The sequence below is a fragment of the Phlebotomus argentipes genome, unplaced genomic scaffold, assembly GCF_947086385.1.
Source record: "Phlebotomus argentipes unplaced genomic scaffold, Phlebotomus argentipes genome assembly scaffold_18, whole genome shotgun sequence".
NCBI classification, from domain to species: Eukaryota; Metazoa; Arthropoda; class Insecta; order Diptera; family Psychodidae; genus Phlebotomus; species Phlebotomus argentipes.
Genome location: NW_026776177.1, coordinates 9724587 through 9736031, shown reverse-complemented (window position 1 = coordinate 9736031; position 11445 = coordinate 9724587). Strand labels below are relative to the sequence as shown.

General features: G+C 39.0%; 1 protein-coding gene across 8 annotated transcripts in view; it reads right to left on the bottom strand.

The window, feature by feature from the left end:
• LOC132261027 (cAMP-dependent protein kinase type II regulatory subunit) overlaps window positions 1-11445 on the bottom strand; it is a 31715-nt gene that overhangs the window by 3920 nt on the left and 16350 nt on the right. For 6 of the 8 annotated variants that reach the window (XR_009468397.1, XM_059759516.1, XM_059759520.1 and 3 more), the window contains exons 3-7: window positions 4785-5070; window positions 4619-4714; window positions 4394-4541; window positions 4242-4317; window positions 2254-2436 (exon numbers count right to left, since the gene is read on the bottom strand). Coding sequence is in view for 5 of the 8 variants with exons in the window: in XM_059759516.1 (XP_059615499.1) it covers window positions 2254-2436; window positions 4242-4317; window positions 4394-4541; window positions 4619-4714; window positions 4785-5070 (789 nt within the window). In the remaining 3 variants the exon portion in view is untranslated. Of the gene's footprint in view, window positions 1-745; window positions 1276-2253; window positions 2437-4241; window positions 4318-4393; window positions 4542-4618; window positions 4715-4784; window positions 5071-11445 lie in introns of all 8 variants that reach the window. The other 2 variants (XR_009468398.1, XR_009468399.1) reach the window with 1 other exon arrangement.

The following is an 11445-nucleotide window of genomic DNA, read 5'->3' as shown; positions in this document are numbered from 1 at the left end:
GAATTCATATGCCAAAATATGACAAAATTCAGGAAATGTTGGGATTGGTTTTTGTCTGTTTTCATATTTTTGATGCATCTCTTTGCGCCAATTCACCTGCACAAAAACACTTTTGAGGAACAAACAAATCTCCGTTTTGATGGTAAAATGCATTTCTCATGTTCTCAGGAGCCATTTTCATGGTGAAATCTCCCTTTTCATGCAAACTAATGTTTTTCTCTAAGGTTTAATATCGTTTATATTCATATCTAATGGCATTAAATAATAAATGGAAAAGTTGCTTCATGTGAATTTCCATACGAAAAATCTCTATCTCTCTTCATAAGACTTGTTGAGACGCTCAACGATGAGAGCACGTGATTTATCATATTGCTATAAATTTGGAAAATAAAATAAGCAAGATATGAGCGAAAGAAAGAGACCAATCTTTCGCTACGTAATAAAAGAAAATGAATTTGCCATGAGATATGAGTCAAGGGGTGAAAAACTGTTGAGTTGTGTGTCAATAAATAATTATCAAAAATACGTTGGAGAAAATGTCGAGTCGCAATTGCAATTTTGACTCGTTTTCTCCTCATAAAAATCCTTTTTATTGTAATTTTGCATTGACACTGAGAAAATTCGCATCAGTTTTTCGTCCCTCGGCATTTCAAGGCTGTGGAGGATAAACGAGAGAAATGACGAGATGTTCTAAGAAAGGCTAAGAGATTAAACAGAAGAAAAGGCTTACAATCAATTTAATTACCATTTCATATTTTTCTTTCTACTCTCTTTATCCCATTTTCAGTCTAAAAGACATATTTTGCCCAACTCTCCTCGTTCGGCGCCGTGTCTCAAAATTGTGATGCTTCGCGCACTTCCTCGCTCATAATTTCTTCTGAGGTGTCTTCGTGTTATATTCACTGTCATCCGCCCATCTCTAATTTCAGTCTCAATTGAAGGTGTACTTAAGTGTGTTTTTTTTCTCATTTTCCTCCTCATGTTTGTGTCACTTTTATTTTTGAGATCTTGCATGATTACAAATGTGTGTTTGTTTCTCTGTGTTTGTGTCTTTTTCCTTCTCCCTCAAACGCTCAAACAAATAACTTCTTTTTTTTGCTCTATTTCTCGTGATGTGTTTTCCTAAATTATTTGCATTTACTACAACACCGATGATCTACAGCCGAACACCTTGAGCCAGTAAGTTTTTGATTTGCGTCTCATACTCGATAAAATTTCTTTTCATTATATCAATACATTTTCCTAAGAGTCGTTCGAACGTCATTAAATCTAAAACTGTATAAATATTAGTGTTAGTATTGTTAAAAATTACTCATTCTACACATATTTGCAATATTCTTTTTCTCGCCTTCTAAACCACTTTCATAACACATGGAAGAGTTATCATGCTGACAGAATTTTCTCTATAATGCGTGGATTCAGTGGGGGGAGAAAAGGGTGTGAAAATAAAATAGTAAGTAAGTGAAATTGCCTTTTTCTTGTCTTGCTCATTTGCAGGGATTCTCACGCAGAATCTCCAAGTAGAGTGCTTCATCTAAATGTTTGTAGGTGTGAAATCCCCGCTTTAAAACGTCTACATATTTACCCAAGAGTCTCTCAAAACAACACGTTTCTAAAACTGCCACAAACATGCACCAGTAGATTAAGAGAAGATTCAAAATGAAAAGGCAAAAAAGAAAGAAGAAAAAACATAAAGCATTAAAAGTTATATAACAAACGCAATAATTAGAATAGAAATTAGTTTGTGAGTGTGAAGAGAAATTGTTGAGGGGTGAATAAATGTCACTCACGCATCACTTTTCATAATCAAATTGAATCCTTACAGATAAAAGGATACTTTTTCCATTGATTATTCAGCAAGTTCCCGAGCAAATAATCATTTTCTACCAGTTTTTCGAATTATATCACAATTTTTTTCTAATATTGGAGAAGAGAGAGACATATTATTCACCCCTTGGAAATTGTGGCTGTAGAAGAACAGAAGAAGGTTCGGAAAGCCGGCAGACAGTATAATTTTGCCATCAATTCGCACATTGTGCTACATCTCTAAATATCTCAAATATTTGTCTGTGCGCTAAAGTAATTTTTTTTTCATCGTCATCTTGCTAATAATTCAATCATTTCCCAATCGATCAACCTCGAGAGTGAATGGATAGAACAACAAAAGAGTAGAATAGATAGAGAGCAAGGAGGAAGAGATAGAGAAAGTAAACAGAGTAAAATTGCCGCAAGAAGCGATAAAGAGTCACTTACATGCCACTTTAACATTATCAGCAGCATAAGCGGACGCTGCTCTCGATCTGTGCGTTACCAGAGCCAATTCACCAAAATATTGACCCTTTCCCAGGACAGAAATCTCTATTTCGCCCTCGTCCTGCTGAATGCGAATGGACACTGATCCGTCCTCAATGAAGTACATTCCGTCGGCCACATCGCCTGCAAGACAGAGAGAGAAAAGCATAGCATTGAGATCGTCTCACAGAGATACACACATTGCTAAATGACAATAATTCCCCCGCCTCGCCAACCCCCACAAAGCCATAATAGAACTCATAAATGAGGAGAAAAAACAACACACAACTTTTCTTATTGATTTTCCTCATGAGAACCCACACATTTCCAGCGGTTCAGCCAACTTTTGGGCCACTTCGATACTCACTCTCTCACATTTGACTCGTTCTTCACCCTCTCCATGAGATGTACAGAAGTTTAGGTCAGAGTTAATCGAATGTATAATTATTCCCACATTTCCTTTCAAAATCGCCCTGAGAAGAGGCAAAAGTGCCTTCCGCAGAAATGGCACACACACACAACTGGGTATATTAGCAAGGAAGCGAAAGGGGTTCATTGATCTGTCGATGAATTGTTGCTGAAATCCTTCTCACAATCACAAAAGCACTGCTGTAGAGCTCAAAGTAATGTCATTCAAGATTGATTGAGAGCAAAATGAACTGAAATGTGCTTGATTTAACTTGTACAAGATAGGATTAAAGACACTTGTGAATGTGCAAATTACTCCAAATTCAAGTACTTCACTCTAAGATGGTTTCTTCGCTACTAACAGAGTTGCTCTGCATCTTCCTTCCTTTATGCCCTTTTCTTGTTTATATTATATGCCCTGTTTGGCTTATACTAATACGAAGTGTTGCTGCTGAAGAGTGTCACTTTTCGTCGTCGTCTGAGAATTCAGTGGCAAAAGATAAACGAAGTGTTTAACCTAAGCGATAAAGCGTCAAATAAATATCCGCCACTGAAAAGTTGCAGAGTGTTTAAAATTTTACAGCCCATCGTGTGTGGTCTTTCGGATATGAAATATTATTTGTTACGTGATCAATAAAATCCACTATCAATCGAAAATTCAATTGAATTCTGTAGAGAAATGTCTAAAAATAGAGAAAAAAGAGTGATTTTCTGTATTGAATTAGGGTGTAAATCTTGATATCTCGATCCCAGAATGTCAATTTTTCTCCCCAAACATGTTTAAAGAACTCTCAAGCGACTTCGCTTGCTTCAATAACAAAGACATTTCATCATAATTGCCTCACGCGTGAGAGTGTTAAACTCAAGTTCAGTGCAGTTGCTGAAGATCAAGCAGCAAAGATTTAATTCCCACTAATTTGCGCCACACTCCTTCAGTGATGTTCTCGCAATCTACTAAATTCACTTCACATCTAACTCAATTCCATGAAAGTGAAGATTGGCAGAAAGTTTGTGGGTGAAAGACAAATTTCCGCACGAATTATCCACTGTGCAGAGGATATATTGCGACTCGGATCACTTCAAAGTTTTCTCATTCAACTCCCTCAGACAATTTGTCTTCATGCACTCTTTTCTCTCTCTCACACCGAATGTCCTCTTCTGTCCATTTTCCCCAAATGGAAAAGAATCAATATCGAAAATTTTGGACTTGTTTGTCGCCCGCTAAATATTTGATATGATATCGTTGAAAAGTTTTCTGTACAGTTCAAGCGCGCTTTTTCCATACTGAGCGCGACGAGCAGAGAAAGATGAGGTGAAATCACTAAAGTTTCCCAATAGATTTCCTATTATGCCACTTCCTCTGACCTCGTTCTTATTTTTTGCCCACGTGCGTGATATTATTCGAGAGAGAGAGAGAGAGGGTGGAAAACTATATCAAATTTGCCTAACCCTCTGTCAATAGAATATCCACTTTCCCCACTCTCTCCTCTTCGGCAGATTAGTCGAGTTTTGCTGGATGTTTGCCAAATATATTTATTTACCTTGCTTGATAATTCTCTCTCCTTTGCCGTACGATTTTGGTATGAGGGCATCCGCCAGATTCATTCGTTCATAGTTCTGCCAAAGAGAAGAAGACACACACAACATTTAGGGGTGAGCGCAGATCAAAGAAATCATCGCAAAATCAACTTACTTGTAGCGCTTTCAGCATTGGAACATTGTCCAACAGAGATTCATACATTTTCCGCTTTCTGAATGCCGACTTCAGCAGAATCCTCCGGAATGTTTGCCGATCCATCGCCCACAGTTGACCCTCAGTCGCCGCCTGAATAGTGGCCGCTCTGCAAAGGATTCGCGCGCACGATTTAGTGCATTCACAAACAACCATTCAATCTGTCAGCATCTCACGCCCACTCACCTCGGCATATTGTACAAAAGTGCCAATTCACCAAAACTACCGCTGTTGTCGTACGTGTGGATGAGAGTCTCGCCGACAAAAGCACGATATTTTCCCCTGTGCAAAATGTACAAAACACGTCATTTCCATCGCGCGCGCGACGACAAAAAAGGGATGCAAAACTCACGATTCAATCACGTAGAAGTTGTCACCATCATCCCCTTGTCGTATTATGTACTCGTCAGTCCGCACAATCTTCTCGAACATGGCGTCCAGCACTTGATTCATCTGCTCCTTGTCCAGCGACCTGAACAGCAGGATATTCTTCACGGACTCCACCAGGCGCGCGCGCTGCTCGTCCGTCTTCGGGAAGATCGCCGTGGCGCCTTCGTCGTCGTCTGGATCATTCTCCGGATCGTATGTTTCAGCGAAGACAGACTTGCGCCGCGTCGCGAAGCGCGTCACGAGGGGTTCTGCCGAGAGAAAGAGGGAGAAATCACACTTCAAAAGCAGTCCTCAGCAAACAATCAAACACTGTAATGAGGTTTCTAGTTAAATTACAGCCAACTTTTGCCACAATCATTCACAGAGTGAATGAACTCTCTTGTCCTTCTGGCTTAATTTGCTGAATCTCCCAAAAATTCAAAGGGGAAGTCAACTTGCAAATCTTTAGAACCTTGCAAACTATGTGAGAGTATTCTGCAGAGACTTTGAGTAGCACAGAAGCCCCTTGAAAAATTCCCATGTCACACACATTTGGCCAACAGAGACAGAAAGGAGACAAATGGACACGATATGGCACAAAACAATTTTCAACAGAATCATTTCCTCGCCTCACCAATTCATGCACATTGAGAAATTGGCCCGAAATCGTCGCTATAAAGCGTCACGTCACATTACAGTTTTATGCGAGATGAAAATCGTAAAATAAAATTGTAGAAGCGTGACACATGAACAACTCATGATGTAATCAATCACAATTAAAATAGAAGACGAATCAATTTTTGCCACACACTCAATCATTATATTGATCTTGAGCGCACACTTCGTATTTTTTTTGCCTCCGCCTCTCTTTTTTTTCCTACACTCGGCGGCACACGAAAATCGCTGTTGTGTGCCTTCAAAGAAAGTCACTTCGAGTGTGAGATATTGGAGAGTGATTCAAGCGGAAAAAGAGTGTGGCAAAAAAGTGTCCAACAATTAGTGTTCACATTCATTGTCAGTGTCAATTATAGGACAATCAGACACACTTCCACGCATCGATAGCATTATTGGCGCGTAGTGAAATATTGAGACATAATTGACACAAATATCGTCAATCATTTTTTCCGCACTCTCTTGACAGTGAATCAATGATATATGTATATTTCGCCCAATATTGCCATGGCGAATTTTATGACCATTAATAATTCAGCAGAAAGATTCACATCGCATTCCGTTCAGACGATGGATTCTGCTTGATAAATACACATAAAAACAGGCACTTAAAGTTTGAAATTTCCGACTATGAGAAAACATTTTCCTCCCTCCTTCCAATCCAAGCAATTCTTCTGAATAAAACTTGCCAAACTGTCTGCCAGAGCGACGATAATGCTCACTCTCCGGATAAATGTTGTGAAAATCAAACAGAACACCAAACAAAAATTACATCCTCGTGAAATTTCCACCGAAACTCGCGCAATGTTTGTAAGATTACCTACTCTGCGAATTAATAAACAACCCCTGTGTTCTAATCCACACAAAACTCACATCAACTATCAGGCATTCTGCAAAACACCCTCGCAATTCACCACCTCCCATTTTGCCACCCGTGCAGTGTACAGTAAAATATGATAATTGCCAACTATTGAGAGCGAGAGAGAGAAATGTTGGATTTCCATTTCAAAGAGATTATCCCATAAATTTGCATTTGACTGGCGCAGAGTTGAGAGTGTGTTTCTGCCAGATATATTTAAACACTTAATCAATGGGATTACAAGATTGCCATCATATTTTCCACTCAGACTCCCACTTTTCTCTTGCGCGCCCGTAAAATTGAAAATTCAACAGTTTGTCGTGCCAAATGCACATTATCGCGTGGTTTATTCGCTAAGCATCCCACACTCCAGCGCACGTGATTAATGTGTCACACATTAATATGTGATAAAAACACTGCAGCATCTGCTCTGCGGAGAGACTTTATCGTCGCTCCAACTCTGGGCGCGCAGAGGAAGGAAAGTTGGGATAATTGAATTTCTTTCCCACATTTCTCAATGATAGAGACAGACAGTGCGATAATGTATCATCACCCAAATTGATTTTTCATAAATTATCACCCAATACGAGACCAGCAAGTGTCTCCAGAGCAACTAGCAAACTGCCAACATTATGACATGCATCATCACATTAAATGTTCTGACACGCCGTCAAGAGGAAAGACGCATTGTTTGATGTGTCTTCATCGCAAATTCAATTGACATTTTGCACAGTGAGAGAGAGAGAGAATGAGTTGAGAAGATACTGTCGAATATGAATCAATAAATGGCACAATTCACTTGATGTGCAACAGATTCCTTTTCCACACTCATTCCACTTTTCCGCCACACACAAAACTCTCGCTCTCACTTCTCATATATTGATTAGATTTTTGGGGAATATGATTGAATTGTGCACGGAAATCTATCTCTCATTCAATTTATCTCCCGTGAAACATATCCCAGATCAATTACATGCGCTGCTCACAATTGTTTGCGCAGATTGAATGAATAAGATATTCTTATCACACTGTACATGAATGCCTATTGAACTTTGCGAATATCGCCTTTTATTCCACACACGGAAGTGTTTTAAATTTTAACTTTGCAGTAAGATTAAACTCAGCAATTCTACTTTTATATGGAATCGAACCTTTAAAATCGATTGCTATGCAGTTTCGCAAAGAAGAATTCAATTTATCATTCAGTTTTATCGCTTATCTCTCCCTCTTTTCGTTCACATTTCGCTTCAGTTGCGCAAAGTTTTGTCAGGCTCTCAAGCTTTCCAGCAGTTTTGCCACCACAATCGAAATAAGAAACACGAGAAAGCTCTGCGAAATGGAATTGTGCATATTCCTAAAACTTGGTAATTCCCCTCGGAAAATCTCACGTGCCATTGGATCTGGTGAAGATTAAATCTTGTCGAGGACTTTTCCCGGAGAGAAGTTTTCTGTCTGTCGCAGGAAATCCCGAACAATCTAACAATGATTATACATGGCCAACCAGTGACTGTAACCTGTCAAATTCACTTCCCTGGAGCAAATCATCCTCTTATGATTGAAAACGTATCCACCCACACATTCGCTAATCTGGCTAATGAAGCAACTTTTGATATCAATGGCAAATATCGCAAATACTTAAAAGCACACACTTGGCAATCGAAGTTGGACGAGATTTGCACGTTTAGAGAAACGCGCAAACACAGAGGAAAAAAACTGTCAAGATCAACTTTGGATGCATTTTCCATTCGTTGCACGTTAATAGTAAAAACTGACACCATTACAAATTGCTTGACTTTGCATAAATTGACACCTTCAGAGATTGTTGTTGCAGCCTCGGAGAGTTGTTGCTCCATGTAATCGACACCGAAGGAATTGCTAATTAAATCACTCAATCTATTTGTATAAATGGTCATGATTTCTATCTTTTCACTCGTACACCATCTAAAAGAGAGCAAATGTCCACACACTTCTCTGTCCACCCCCACACAAAATTCGATTCACTGTGCACGCAAAAAGGGGAAAAGTTAATTAAAATAATTCAACAATAATTCCAACACAACACACCAACACGATATTTTGTCTTTCTCTGCCCAAAATTAATTCCCATTGAGACGTGTTGTGAATGAAAATGATATTTAATATTTGTGCCGTGAAAAAAAGACCACATTCTCCCCATTTTATATTGCTATGTTCCACCGTTTTCACTCCCACTCTTTTCGCCGCTGCTTCACTATCAATTTTCAATTGTCATCCATTATCAAACGATGTCAAAAGCTTTCTTTTATCATCGCACTGTAAAATGCCACAGAGTTTGCCGATCGTTCACAGTATAAGATGGAAAAGGGAGATAATATTGCATGTTCGATACTATTCCCGGTCAAATGGACACAATTATACATTGTTTATCACACTTTAGAGACTTGTCACGTTGTCTCTACTCGAGCTATTAATTAAAAAGACATTTTACAGCACTTTCTGGTGATGATTCTACGAAAGCAGAGTGTCTTCACAGCTGTGCAAGTGATTGAAAATCCACTGAAAAGAGATTTTCCTTCCTGATTCTCACATGAATCACTCGATTAACAATTTAGGCTCTGTAAATCCGCCAAATCTGACAGTCTAGACGGAAGTGTGTGGGTTTAGATGAGAACTGCAAGTAATACAATTTCACAGTTTTCATCTTTGGCACTTGAAGGACTCAATTATAAACTTACTCAAGCGCCCCAGATAAAACTCAAGTATATTGTCTTTATAAATTCAATTCATAATAAAGACAATTTACTTAGTGAAACCACAAGTATTCACATCAAATAAGAAAAGTAATTTCCTCTCGCAAGTCGTGCAAAATTGTGCGCTTGTCACAGAAAATTACGCTGGAAAGCGAGTTTTGAGGAGAATTTCATTACAGAAAAAAACAACAAGTTAAGCAATAAAAAATGAAGGTCAATTGAAATGTTGCAAAAAAAATCTCTTGTGCCAACATTGAACATAAAGTGAATGATCAATTTGATACGAGCAGAACACAAACTATTATCCCATGTCAAACATTCTATTTTCACCCATTCTTCGGCGTGTAAAATGAGTACTTATGGCCTTTTTCATTACATGGAAAGCAAACGAGCGACTAAATATTTACATTTTTCCATCAACCTGCACTCAGAACTAATGTGAGAAGTTGACAATGTTGTGTGCTGCAAATTAAATGTGAATCGCGCACAGGCGTAGACCTTCTATTCTGATGCCTTTCTAGATTCTTTTTCGGTTGAAATGATAGAAATTTTGTGATCAAAAAACATTCCAGAACATCAATTCATGTGCTTAAACAAGAATTTTTAGATTTCTAATAAAAATATGATCAATTTTGGGAAAGAGAAATAAGAAAATTCGATTTATGAATCAAATGTTCTCCACTTTAGGAATGATTTGACCATTTTATCAACTTAAATTCACATTCACTGCTTGATTATCGGTTCAATGGACTGAATCATCGTCTTCATTTTTTATGAGGCGTAAAAGTAAATCACAAAATTTCCAAACTACGTCCATGTGCTCTTGAAAGTGTGCACTTTCCGATGGCACACACAAATTGGCATGTTGACGGTAAATATTGCACAACTCTTTGAACTGGAAACATTCTGCTGGACTTCGCGTTCAGGTGTTCCAATTTATTATCGACGAGAGAGAGATGAAGCTGAACAATTCGGGATAATTGCCAAGAAGCAGGCAGAAAGTCATTCGTTTGCGTGTTTGTGTGTTTCTCTGACCCACATTGTGAACAGTCGTGATTTTTACCAATTGAATTCATAATCACTTGCTGCGCTTTTTCGACATATTGGGCAGAGCATGTTGTCAGCATTCAATCGCTCTCGCAACCTGTTCTTGCCTTATTCTATCAGCTATTTATGCGCTCGTGTCTTTTCGCCTCAGAACTCATGCTGGCATTTTATCTCAATTCTACCATTTTCAATCACTTAACAATGTCTTTTTGTGTGTCACTGCAATTTCACAATATTCTATAGTTGGCCGAGAGACACAGAGAGAGAGAGAGAGTGAGCGAGGCGATATTACCTAATTACCCTTATTTAGCCACTTTAGAATGGCATGAATGGCGAGAAAATGACCTTTTAGCGCGACACAAGCTTTTACAAGTCATAAATTCTGTCTTACCAAATGACGATAGAACATCGATATTTTCCGTTTCCATCATTTGTAGCTTTTGCTTCAACTGGGTATAATTTATCCTCTGATCGAAATTGCACGTTTCACAGCAAACTATCAATAATTTCGTATATGTGAAACACCTTTAATTCATTGTCACCAATTGATTCATGCCTTTGCCTTCGGCCACCAACTTTCAGCTTGTGTGTGAGTGATAAAAAACTAGTCTCTCGGGTTCGAGTGTGGAATTTAATTTAGAGCAAGAAAAGTAACATGAAACACTGTCACAGAAGGTGTGCGAGAGAGAAAAAACGTGGGATTTCCACTTTCACCTTAATTAACTTTTCACCATACTATCAGTGGCTGAACATTAAAGTTCTAATGAAATTCACGCAGAGGATTAACACCCCGAAATTCACACGTGAAAATCCGCCCGCGGTGACTGAAAAATCTCCACACACGCAGAGAAAGATGGAGAAAAACCGTCTCGACGACTCAACACTTGACAGATGACTGGTATCTCGTGCACTTTGCAATTTTATGAAAAATCTTTCACGCAACCTTCCACAGCACACACGGTCTTTCCTCGCGCGAAGGTGCGGATTCTTTTGCACCGCGCGCGTTTCGCTGCAATTCTCAACTCACTCACGTTCAGTAATTAAATACACAGCCGTCACATCTTTTTGGGCTCCACAACTCTCCCGAGTCTCGCCTCTCCATCAGTGTCAAGTGGTGGTGTTTTATGCTCTTTCTCTCATTTACACTTTCTCTCCTCCGCGCGCATTTCTCTCTCTCTCGGCCATTTTCACCTCAAAACACACACTCCTCCATTGGCAGCTTCCATCCGGAGAGCTTTATGTAAAAATCACCTTTCTGTTCACTGAACTGCTCAATGGGTTCTTCAGCCACTCTTCCATCCATATCATCAAACTAATAAATCCACTCAAAATCTCCT